A 13,283-nucleotide genomic window follows, 5' to 3' on the forward strand; every position below is an offset into this window, starting at 1 on the left:
TTTCAGAGACTGAATCTCACCACTGTACGGCATTCTCCATGCAGTCCAGATTTAGCACCGTCTGACTTCCATCTGTTCCCGATAATGAAAGCTGATCTGCGGGGACATCACTGTGCTTCTGATGATGTTGAGAGAACTGAGAGACTGTGGTTGCAGAAACAGTGTCGATTCCTTCTGTGATGGCTTCAGAAAACTTGTTCATCATTGGCCGAAATGTACCCAATTGGCTGGTAATTATGTGGAAAAGTGAATATTTGTAATTAAACATCACATTCCAAGGATTATTTCTGCGTTTGATTTATTAAAACATTCCCATGCAAACCCAATCAACAAAGATGGAGGTGTTATTTTTCATTCAACCCTCATATTTCCTCTTTGGTTACTATGAACTACTTGAAGATATTTACCTTTTAAATGTAATTGTCACACCACTTCCCATTTCCAGCCATATCGCCCACTCTGACTTGCAATGTATTCCAATGTGCTTTTTGTAACCTGCACAATCTCGAGAATGCATTAAAAATTGACATGCTTCTGCATGCTTTTGAACCAATTCTGCAAACATTTCTCCACTCTGGTGATGGTAGCTCAAAAACAGGGTTTTGGAAGGATCAGTCAAGCAAGGCAATAAAAATCACTGTCAGTGCAAGATAAAGTCTTAAGGCAATAGTCCAGATGAAGATGAGAGATTATGCATTAATTGGCAATTTTTTGACATGCTGTGTGTGAACAGGCAGTGTTCGTGACAAAGAACGCTGCTACTCCCAGTTTTGTACAATGTAGGCTTTCGTGGTCAGTATTTGCACACACTGTTAATTTTGTTTCATTGTCAACAGATCGTGGCAGTAGGCACAGATTGATTGATTAATTGAGGGGGGGGGGGGGGGGTTACGGGACCAAATGGTGAGGATATCAATCCCGCAATTCCAAAGTTACACACAAAAGAGAGAGAGTCTGCTCAGAGTGGATGGATCCAGTCAGAAGAATCAAACTATATAATGGGGAAGCTAAAACACACACGGTAAAAGGTTAAAAAGGGTAGCCCAAAGCATAAATTGAGAAAATGGAGGGCTAAAGGAACAGTCTTTTCAAGGGGAAGTGGTCATGGGTCCCAGACCGAGAAAACAGGAAGAGAGGCCCCAACCACAACCGCCCTGCCCCTACTCCCGGAGTAAAGCAAAACCTTAAATTTAAAAATAAAAACCACTTTCAGGGAAGAAACTGAGGGTAAGTTCAACCGTCCGTGAATCGTCTCTTAATATTAAATTTAAGGAATCTGCAACACTCTACTTAGTACGAAGGGTCAAAAAAAGGGGACATTCCACCAATATATGTAATACTGTTAGTCTGGCTCCACAATCACACTGCGGGTGTGGTTTGTTACGCAAGAGGAAACAATGAGCGAGCCTGGTACGACCAATGTGTAGACGACACACCACAGTGGACTCCTTCCGAGAGGAGTAGAAAGAAGCATGCGTAATTGCAGTAGGCTCCTCGATTGTGCGGAGTTTATTACTGAGAGCAGTAGCGTATTATATGTCATTCAACTTTAGTACAAGAGAGAGCTTCCCTGGGATGCCGCCACGACTCGGGACACATAGAAAGACAACTGAATAGGTGGCACACTCAAGGGCAGATAGGTGGTCACGGATAGGAGAGACCGAATGACGAAGAGAGTAGCATCGGTCGATAGCCGGCAGCAGCTCACTGATTTGGTACATATTAAAACACTGTGGAATGAGGCCTGAGAAACAAAACTGAGGGCCCTGTTGATGGCTACTAGCTCTGCTGTGAAGACACTACACGATTCCAGCAATAAAAATGGCGCTCTAAGCTAGGAGACATAAAAGTGTATCCCACCTTCAAGGATAGAACATACGAGACACCGGAAAATCGTAGCGGCGAAAGAGACATTAGGACCCTGGAATAGGTCGGACTTAATCTGTTGCCTAGGCACCATCCGAGGGAGGGTGTGGGAGGAAATCCAAGGAGTGCATTCCAGCGAGTGGAGACGGAGATCCCGACGGGGGGAAGTGAGATGCATTCCAATAATCAGTCCCACCCGTGGGCGGTTATCGGGAGTGAGACATCCCCCGTTTGCAAAGAAGACAGGGTACAGGGACGGTCAGGGAATCTACAAATGGCAAATGCGTAAGAACCGGGAGTTGGCGCCATCATATTTGTATAGGGAGAATCTCCACTTCTGTCAGGAGACTGCCGACAGAACCAGCGTGAAACGCACCAACAGCCAGACACAGACCACAACGGTGTGCACGGTCACGTATATTCAGATTGGAAGGACTAGCTGAGCCATAAATCTGACTACCATAATATAGTCTGGACAAGTCCAGAACACGGTAAAGATGGAGAAGACTAGCTCTGTTTGCACCTCCATAAATGTGGGCCACGAAGCAGAGAGCATTAAGCTTCTGCACGCATGTCGTTTTCAGGTGGCGAATATGTGCAGCCGTGTGAGCTTCTTATCAGGAATAAGACCCAAGAAACAGGACTGTGCTACAACACTGAGGAGCTGGTCACCTACATAAAGTTCTGGATCGCGGCATACTGTCAGCCGATGACGAGAGTGTGTAACCTGCACTTTGGAGGGAGAAAACGGGAAGCCACGGGAGACGGCTCACGCAGAGACCCGTCAGATAGCGAAGTGGGAACTGCACCAGATGCAAAAATTGCCGACATAGGTCCTATCAGATTAGGGAAAGACGGGGAAGGAAGTCGGGCGTGACCATTTAAAGGAACTGTCCCGGCTTTTGCCAGAAGCGATCTAGAGAAATAACAGTAAATCTAAATCGGGACGGCCGGACGTGGGTTCGGACCGTCGTCCTGCCGAATGCGAGTCCAGTGTGTTAACCACTGCGCCACCTCGCTCGGTCGTCGACAAAAAACTCCGGGGTAATGACAGTCCCGACAGAGTTTGAAAGCCCGTCGAGGAAGAAAGTGACTCGACACAGAACCCTTTGGGATACTATTCTCCTGAATCCGAAGGGTGCTAAGTCGAGTGTCAACTCGAAACTGGAACGGGCGGTGGGATAAAAACTTGCGCATAAAAATCTGAAGTCGGTCATCAAAGCCCCAGTCACGAAGGGTAACTACAATGTGACGGTGCCAAGTCGTGTCGTATGCCTTACGTAGGTCAAAGAAATCGGTGAGAAGGTACCGGCAATTAGTAAAACCCTGTCAGATTGCTGTTTAAAATCTGAGTAAATGGTCAGTTATGCCTCATCCTCGCACGTCTGGTCCACGCTCGGTAGCTTTCTGCGCCACCGGCGACGGTCGACTGTCCGGGGTCTCACTCCCTGGAAACCACACCAATACGAGGACTCGAGGCCCCGAGATTTGAGTACCCGACACGAAGTGAAGCTAACCATTCTCTCGAGCAGTCTACAAAGTACCTTCGTCAAGCTAATCGGGCGGTAGCTGTCGAGAGATGTCGGTTTCTTCCTGCGCTTAAGAACGGGGATAACTACACTGTCTCGCCACTGCGACAGGAAAACACCTACGAGCCAAATGCAGTCGAAGACCGAGTAGATGTCGCCTCTCGGTAAACTCCGAGTGTCGGATCGTCTGGTTTTGGACGGAATCCAGACCGCAGGACACGTCGTGTGAAGAGGTAACGGCCTGCAAGAATTCTCACTGAGTGAAGGTGGGGGTTAAAACAGAGGGGGGGGGAGGGTAGGGGTCTCTTCAACTCTGCGTTTCTGCTGGAGAAGGGTACCAGGATAGGAAGAGAATGCCGATGCCGTCGCAAAGTGTGTCACAAGGTATTCCGCAAGGACCGACGGATCGATGCGCAGAGAACCTCGGAGAGTGAGACCCCGGACAGTCGACTGTCGCCGGTGGCCCAGAAAGCTACCGAGCGTGGACCAGACGTGCGAGGATGAGGCGTAAGTCCCCGAGGAGAAAACGTAGCACTCCCAGCATTCCATTTTACTCTGCTTAATAAGGTAACGAGCCTCAGCTCATTTAAATCGCTACAGCTCCCACTACCAGTCCCAGACAACGACTGCTACGTCTTTGGTCCACCTCGGTACCAGTTAATGGTGAGGGGGACTTGTGGATAGGGGGACAGCAGTGACAGCAGCACGAAGAATAGAGGTAGAGATGCCCCACACAAACGCATCGACGCAATTCCAGAGAGAGGTCGAAGTGCACAGCAGATGTACATAAAGGCCAATAGGCCCTGCAGAATGCCCGACGTGGGGGCCTGTCTGCCTGGCGGCGGCAGGGGAACAGTAGAATCATTGGAAAGTGGTCACTGTCACAAAGATAATCACGGGGTGACCAATGTACGGAAGTCACGGGAGCGTGGGGTGGGAGATCGTGAGATCGATAGCAGTACAGGTGCCACGAGTGGCACCGAAGTGCGTAGGGGAACCGTCACCGAGAGAAGACACGGCCGAGCGGTTCTAGGCGCTCCAGTCTGGAACCGCGCGACCGCTATACTGACAAGGATCGGATGACGTCCGTAGGCTCCAGTTGCGAGGCGAGACGTTATGTCTGGGGGCACTGCACGGGGGGTGGGGGGGGGGGGGGGGGGTGGGGAGTCTTGTCCTGGGGCTTACGTTTCTTCTTCTCTTTTAGAGGTGGAGGAGGGCAGGGCACAGAGGGAGCACAGGCTTCTGCAATATCCAGAATTAAAAGAGAGCAGGCGACTCGGGGGAACACAGGTGAGGTGTCTCGTGGCCGAGTTGTGACAGAAGGCTTCCAGTCTGAGACATGCCGGGGAGAGGGATTCCGGGGGGAGCCACACCACCGGCAGGTGCCGAAGGAGGAAGGAGGGCACTCCGGCCGGGGAGGGGGAGCGGCTCCCGGAGGGGAGACACGGGAAGGCAGGGGACGGGGCGGGGCGGGGATACGGAAGCGGCAGGAGCGGGGAAGGATGTAACGGAGGAAAAAGTTGAAGAAAGTGACACCGGATGGAGTCTCTCGTACTTTTAGCGAGCCTCAGTGTAAGACGGGCAATCCGGGGACTTTCACTCCTAGATCGTCTGTAAGCTCCACAATCTAGTGAGCGAGGGGAGTGACGGTTGTGACAATTGACGTACACGGGTGGCAGAATACGGGGGCTTCCCTCGTGGACCGCGTGTCACCACCTCGAGGGTCCGCCGTACGGTGGGAAAATGTATGCCGAAAACTCGAGCACCGAAAGCACCTCGGGGGTGGTGGGACATACGGCTTCACGTCACATCTGTAGCGCGTAACCTTTACCTTCTCTGGGAGGTATTCTCCTCTAAAGCCAAAATTTCTTCACACGTCGAACAAAATGAACGTCACGTCACTCCAGATTCGCCAGAGTTCGTCGTCAGCTCGCAGGGTGAGATCCCTACGAAAAATGACTCCGTGGACCGCATTCAGATTGGTGAGCGGAAACGGACATTAGGACACTGCCGAAATGATCACAATCGAAAAGAGCTGCAGATTGGGTGGCAGACGAAGCTTTCGTCAACAGGAAGCCCGATCGCATCTTGCCGAGAGATTCCATTTCACCAAACTCGTCCTCAATATTCTATTTGTGGTGGCGAATATGACCCCGTCCGTAGTAGTACAAATGAGGTAGCGGAGGAAAGTGTTTCGTCCCGAGACGGTGAGCACGGCCCTCTCGCCACAATGTAGCCAGGGAAGGAAAGGCTGCCGGGTCACACAAAGCGACATTCAGTGATCCTTCACCATCGGAACAGACGGCTGAGAACGGTCAGATGTTTGCAGCCCGATACGCTTCGCGCAGCAAGCATCTGTCCCGGTATCACCCACTCTGATCGGCGCAGCAAGTATCTGCCCCGGTACCACCCACTCCGATCGGGCTCTCCCCGTGGGCACCACCCGGCCACAGCCAGGGCTACCTGGCAGAGGCAGCTGTTGCCAGCAGTACCGAAACTCCTGGAAGACGAGCAACCACTCCTCGGCACACGTGCGGAGGGAACAGCTCGTGTATCAGTAATGTCACGGGGCTCAGCCAGACGGGTACGTAACACGCCCACAACACGACTGCCTACACGTGCCGGTGACCTCGCGCAGTGGAGAGGGGCTACGGTGGGGAAGAAAGGGGAAAGCAATCCAGACTGCAGACGCTAGGTAGGGAGTTCTTCCCCAAATGGCTCACACTGAAAACAGGAATTTAGAAGTGGAGGTGAAACCTAAACACCAGAAAAGATGACAGAACAGGCAGGAGGAACAAGCAATACAGGTGGATAACAATGTCTACATAAATTAGAACACCGAAAGAGGGGAAGGAGGGGGCAGTGGGGAAGGACTGAGGATAGTGAAGGAGGGGCAGGATGAAGGAAATGCAGCCCAGGTACAAATAATGGGCTGCAAGAGCTCGGGGCCCCGTGTGCGCCACGTGCAAACCCGGAAAAGAACCTCGAGAACCCTGGGGGAGGGGGGTGGGGGGCACTAAGCACAGAAAATGTGTCCGTTCACTGCCTAACACAAAATTCTCCCGATTTTGTCAGCGAGTATAGGCAAATAGAGTGTCGTATAGTATACCGTTCTGCATTAACTGTTCTTCGATTCCCTAAATTGACAGTTGTGACACATCCACTATAACAAAAAATGAAAGACTATTTTGCACAACTGTACAGAACTGTAAAACTAACAAGTACTTTAAACATGTGGCAGCTTTTCTTCTTATGAGTTACTCCAGGTTTTGTACTTTTCCAGTGACTATGTGCTACTAGAGCTCTTTAGGGTTTTTGTACCAAATATGAGCAGAATATTGCATCAATATACAAACAGAGCTTCCAAAAGCCTTACCTCAGTTTGCACACCTCCTGCAGCTGGCCCAAAAAACCCGTGTGCAAGAGCCAACTCCACAACACCTGAAATTTAAAATATTTATAAAATAACTACAAAAAGGGAAGAAAATATACATAACAGAAAACAAACACACACACACACACACACACACACACACACACACACACACAATGTTGCCCCACTGTTTATTAATGTCATCACCAAACACCTGCCCACACTGTTTGTTTACAGGCATCAGTTTCTTTTACCATTTTGATCTATGAGTGATATACAGGAAGCAAGAATCTAAAAAAAAAAAAAAAAATTAAGAGAAATCCATGTGCCACACATTCTACCACGTTTATGCTATTAATTTGTCTGAAGGCGTCAATATCAAGCACAGTTGCGTAAAATCCCCATATTCCCTCTCAGTCCCAACACATTAATAAAAGCGAGTGATTATAAGACATCACTTCGCCATACTTTTTTATGTAGTCACCAATCAAAGCTAACAGCTTGCACTGCAATCTACAATCTGTCTAAATTTAATATGCATATCTACTACTCTCAGACCAAATAATCCATTATAAATTACACAGTTGCATTTTAAAATAAATGCAGCCTGATGACAATGAGATGAGCAGTACTCCCAAATGTATCCCCCCATCCAGTCAATTTCACTGCATATATTCATGTTTAAGGTTTATATGTTTACATTCCAACATGCATAATTATTCTTAATGATATTTAGTCATATACAGAAATTATTTTAATTGGTCATAAATTGTACAATTATTGTTTGTAATGTAAGAAAATATCACAGCCATATCTTCAGTATAAACTGAAACAGAAGTAATTTACATAAAACACGAATTGTCATAAGAAACCATTACAACTGGAGAGAAGTGGAAGTTATAACTCAATTATGTATGAATTTAACATCATGTAAAATTTAATATTAAAACAATTATTACAGTATGAATTTCAATTTAATATAATGCAAATTTTTTCACCTTCGCTACTGAAACTCACTAAAAGGGGAGTACTTCAGCTGTCACACGAGGTGTAAACTATGGAAAAAATCACAGAGGAAAGATAGAGAACAACAATAGAATTGCAGCTGCAAGACGGGCAATATGCCTTCACAAATAACAGATCAATAGTGGATCTAATTTTTAGTATCTGCATGCTGATGGAAACATACCAGGAGAAAGGCAAGAACCTGTTAACTGTGTTCCTAGATGTAAAGGAGGCATATAACAGTGCTACAAGGGAACACATCTGGAAGTGCCCGAGGAAAAAAGAGATGTACGTCACAGACCGGTGACGTCGTGCGAGACTGTGTTAGCTGCGTACGAGTTACCGAGGGGCGGTCTTCGCGGTTTCGGACGGAGGGTGGAGCTAGACGAGGCCATACATTGCCCCCGCAACTGTTCTGGATGACATAATACGGAACATCGAGAAAAGTTTTTGTGAACTTAATGGAGTTGCCTTTGCTGATATGATCTCGGGGTGAAACAGATGAGAAAGTTCAGATCAGGCTCAAAATAAGGAAATCCCAGTTCCAGGAATACAGCTTCCACATCAATGAGACCAAGACGGTGATGATGGCAGTCAACAGACGTGGACCTCTGGCAAGTGTGAAACTGTATCACCAGTGAGAGTGTATGTACAGCTTTCTGCATCTCAGTAGATTACCGACACTGAGTAGTTGCTGAATTCTGCACATAAGTGAGAATCCTTTCACAGGCTCCATATTCCTGAAAAAGTGACAATAAACAACTACTTCATACCAATATTGATCTAGGGTACTTTAGCATGCAGCCTCACAAAGAGTGTCCCAGAGACCGCAGGCATCAGAAATTAAACTTCTCCGACCAACGGCCAGAAGAAGTTAAGGAATGAGGAGGTGAGACAGCAGGCAGGACTCGGGACATCCCTTCTGGACTAAAACGGCACATCCAGACTATGGTGATACACTCGTGCAATGACGCTGGAGCCAACAACAAAAGCCCAAATAAATTCAGAAAAAGAGGTGTAAGAACGTACGCTATAATAAGACACACAACCTTTCATATGGACATAATCGAGGATGGCCACACTGCCAGAGGGTGGACAATAGATGGTTTTCCCCGTGACAGGCTACACGCAGACAAGATGTGGAAGAAGCTCATCAACAATAGCTGGAAAACTGGACCTGTACAATGATTGTGGTTACTGCAGAAACTGTAAGAATGTTTAGACGATTTTAAATAGTAACTAAACTAAAATACCATCAATAGTGCACGTCCAGGTTTCCACTGTTAAGGACATATTCATATTTCGGCAGCTGTGCCTGCCAAATCAGTTCAGTTCAGCACCAGAACAATTCAATGTAAAATTTTGTGAAAGAGAAATTTAAAGTGCTGTCCAACTTTTATTTAACAATTTTCAATTTATGTAAATTAAATGCTGTCATATTCAAAATAAGAAAAACTTGGACCATTCCTTTTTAGTAGTGAGCAGATAAGACCATCTGTATTACGCCATTACAGAACGTACAAAACTAAATATATTTGCTTATAAAATGAAGTCTCTTGCTCTTAAAAAAATTGCAAGTAAGCTTTCTATCTATTAGGACTAGCTGATCTTTGAAAGTGGCGCCGCGCAGTCACGCACGTCCTCTACATGCGGCGCTGTCTGCCAGCCGTGCAGCAGCAGCGCCACCTAAGCGGCCCCTAACTCGGACTCAGTTATGATTTGACTGTTAAAGTGTACACACGTCTCACTCTGTTTACTTGATCTGTGACTTTCATGTATTGCGTCGTCCTTGGAATATATTTGTTCAACTTGAAGTAATTACAATTGGCGATGAGGTAGTGATTTTTCTTTTCCATCGTTGACCCACGTTTCCATGGCTACTTTAGAGCAACTATTGCAAAGTCTCATAGAACAGCAAACGCTTCTCACAAACGCGATTCCTGATTTTGTCGCGGCATCAAATGTGGGGCGTCCCTCGTCGTCGTCTCTACTTCCTTTTCCTCCTTACGACGAGATGGTGGAAGACTGGTCTGATTACGAAAAACGTCTTCGACAGCACTTCTTGGCATTTCGTGTCGCACACGGACAAACGTGTCCGTTCCTTTCATCGATTTCACCTCAAATGTATCTGTTGTTGTCGCAATTGGCTCCTTTGAAAGATCCTGCGTCTTTGTCCTTAGCTGAAATGTGATCACTTCTGTCAGTCTATTTTCAAAAGCAAACGCATGTGGTAGCCTCTCGTGTTGCCTTTTATCTTTGTCAAAAACAACCGAATCAATCCTATCGCGCTTGGGCTGCTGAACTTCACGGCCTCAGTAGAAAGTGTCAATTTGTTACTGAAGATCACAAAGAATCCTACACCGATTCCACGGTACGGGATGCTATTATCCGGTCGGTGCCTGACAAAGAAGTTAGGCAACGTGCCCTTCAGTTGGCAAATCCGACTCTAGATTAAGTCCTATCCATCGCTCAGTCTTTTGAAATTTCTCGCACCGCTGGAGCGCAAATAGAGGCGTGGGGCGACGTCGGGGAAATACAACCTCTGTGCGATGTTGACGAAGCGGGTGGCGTTTCCCCGCTGGCCGACGTGGCCGCAGTACGCTCCCAAGCGCAGCCTCGGCCTAACCGTAAACAAACCTCTAAGAAACTGCAGCAAGAACCACGGCAACTTCCTTCATGTCCGCGGCGTTTTACGAAACATTCCCGAGAAGATTGTCCACAAAGTTGGGCCATGTGTCAAAAAACACCGACCACATACATGATGTTCCTGAACATGATGTTGTACTTCTTCCCTTTCAGGGAAGTTGTTCCTCACTGTCCAAATACTTGGTCGAGATGTTCGCATGCAGGTGGATACTGGCTCTGCTGCCACTATCATCAATTCTCAGACATATCTTCAGTTGGGTTCTCCAATCTTGTCACCTATCACTAGGCAATTACGGACTTACAATAAACAGAAAATTTCTCTCTTGGGACAATTTGGTGCTGAGGTATCTTACAAATCTGTCATTCGCATTGTTCCCATATTTGTGGTCGACCATAGTAACGTGGAGAATCTTTTTGGTTTCGATGCCTTTCGCGCTTTTGGGTTCTCCATAGATGACTGTCAATATCGTCTCTGCTCAATTGGATTCCTCGTCAACGACATTTTCGTCCCTTTTCTCTCCTGGGTTAGGACGTGCAAACGACTTTGAAGCTCATACCACGCTCAAACCCACTGCTCGGCCTAAGTTTTTTCGGGCTCGGCCCATTCCTGTGGCCCTTCGTGATCAGGTCAAACGGTCTTGCTTCCTGTCACTTCCAGTGAGTGGTCCTCTCCTGTTGTTGTCGTTGCTAAGCCAAATGATGATATTCGTCTCTGTGGCAATTTCAAAGCCACTGTAAATGCTCAATGCCTTATCGACACTTACCCTATGCCTCAACCTGAAGAATTGTTCACTAAGCTTGCTGGAGGCCAGTATTTTTCTAAACTTGACCTGTCAGAAGCTTATCATCAACTTCCTCTCGACACTGCTTCCCACCAGTTTCTGGTTTTTAACATGCCTTTCGGCCTCTATCAATACCAACGATTGCCATTCGGGGTTGCCAGCGCCCCTGCTCTCGTTCAGCGATTCTTGGAACAATTATTGCTCACTGTCCCTGGGTGTATAAATTACCAGGACGACATTGTTGTCACTGGCTCCACCACTGACGAACATCTTCAAAAACTCCGCACACTTTTTCATGTCTTACAGACTGCCGGTCTTAAGTGTAATCTTCAGAAATCAAAATATTTTCAGGCATCTATCACGTACTTGGGGTTTCAAGTCTTTTGGAATGGTATTTGTCCGCTTCAGCAAACTGTCGCTGCGATCGATGCCCTTCCTCGCCCTACATCTGTTAAGGAACTGCAGGCCTTCTTGGAGAAAATAGCTTACTATCACAAGTTTTTACCGTCTGCTGCTTCGGTGGCTCAGCCGCTGCACCGCATGTTGCATAAAAACGTGCCTTTTCACTGGTCCGCGTCATGCAATGCGGCTTTCCAGAAACTGAAGACTGCTGAAACAGGCCCCGTGCCTGGCTACCTATCGACCTGGCCAACATCTTGTTCTTGCCACGGACGCCTCTCCATACGGGGTCGGTGCAGTCCTTGCGCACCGTTTTTTCTGACAGTTCTGAACAACCCATTGCTTATGCCTGCAAAACGCTCACGGATGCCCAACAAAAGTATTCTCAAATTGAAAAGGAAGCTTAGGCCATTATTTATGCACTTCGTAAGTTTGGTGTTTTTCTCTATGGATCCAAATTTCATCTTGTTACGGATCAAAAACCACTTGTTTCCTTGTTTCATCCATCAACGTCACTTCTACATCTACATCTACATTGATACTCCGCAAGCCACCCAACGGTGTGTGCCACTGTCATTACCTCCCTTTCCTGTTCCAGTCGCGTATGGTTCGCGGGAAGAACGACTGTCTGAAAGCCTCCGTGCGCGCTCTAATCTCTTTAATTTTTCATTCGTGATCTGCTCGGGAGGTATAAGTAGGGGGAAGCAATATATTCGATACCTCATCCAGAAACGCACCCTCTCGAAACCTGGCGAGCAAGCTACACCGCGATGCAGAGCGCCTCTCTTGCAGAGTCTGCCACTTGAGTTTATTAAACATCTCCGTAACGCTATCACGGTTACCAAATAACCCTGTGACGAAACGCGCCGCTCTTCTTTGGATCTTCTCTATCTCCTCCGTCAGACCGACCTGGTACGGATCCCACACTGATGAGCAATACTCAAGTATAGGTCGAACGAGTGTTTTGTAAGCCACCTCCTTTGTTGATGGACTACATTTTCTAAGCACTCTCCCAATGAATCTCAACCTGGTACCCGCCTTACCAACAATTAATTTTATATGATCATTCCACTTCAAATCGTTCCGTACGCATACTCCCAGATATTTTACAGAAGTAACTGCTACCAGTGTTTGTTCCGCTATCATATAATCATACAATAAAGGATCCTTCTTTCTATGTATTCGCAATACATTACATTTGTCTATGTTAAGGGTCAGTTGCCACTCCCTGCACCAAGTGCCTATCCGCTGCAGATCTTCCTGTATTTCGCTACAATTTTCTAATGCAGCAACTTCTCTGTATACTACAGCATCATCCGCGAAAAGCCGCATGGAACTTCCGACACTATCTACTAAGTCATTTATATATATTGTGAAAAGCAATGGTCCCATAACACTCCCCTGTGGCACGCCAGAGGTTACTTTAACGTCTGTAGACGTCTCTCCATTGATAACAACATGCTGTGTTCTGTTTGCTAAAAACTCTTCAATCCAGCCACACAGCTGGTCTGATATTCCGTAGGCTCTTACTTTGTTTATCAGGCGACAGTGCGGAACTGTATCGAACGCCTTCCGGAAGTCAAGAAAAATAGCATCTACCTGGGAGCCTGTATCTAATATTTTCTGGGTCTCATGAACAAATAAGGCGAGTTGGGTCTCACACGATCGCTGTTTCCGGAATCC

The 13,283-nt window shown here is 47.1% G+C and overlaps 1 protein-coding gene across 6 annotated transcripts in view; it reads right to left on the reverse strand.

The window, feature by feature from the left end:
• LOC126428319 (uncharacterized) overlaps positions 1 to 13,283 on the reverse strand; it is a 52,229-nt gene that overhangs the window by 23,731 nt on the left and 15,215 nt on the right. For all 6 annotated transcript variants that reach the window (XM_050090254.1, XM_050090256.1, XM_050090253.1 and 3 more), the window contains exon 2: positions 6,772 to 6,836. Coding sequence is in view for 5 of the 6 variants with exons in the window: in XM_050090256.1 (XP_049946213.1) it covers positions 6,772 to 6,836 (65 nt within the window). In the remaining variant the exon portion in view is untranslated. The remainder of the gene's footprint in view (positions 1 to 6,771; positions 6,837 to 13,283) is intronic.

The sequence above is a fragment of the Schistocerca serialis genome, chromosome 12, assembly GCF_023864345.2.
Source record: "Schistocerca serialis cubense isolate TAMUIC-IGC-003099 chromosome 12, iqSchSeri2.2, whole genome shotgun sequence".
NCBI classification, from domain to species: domain Eukaryota; kingdom Metazoa; phylum Arthropoda; class Insecta; order Orthoptera; family Acrididae; genus Schistocerca; species Schistocerca serialis.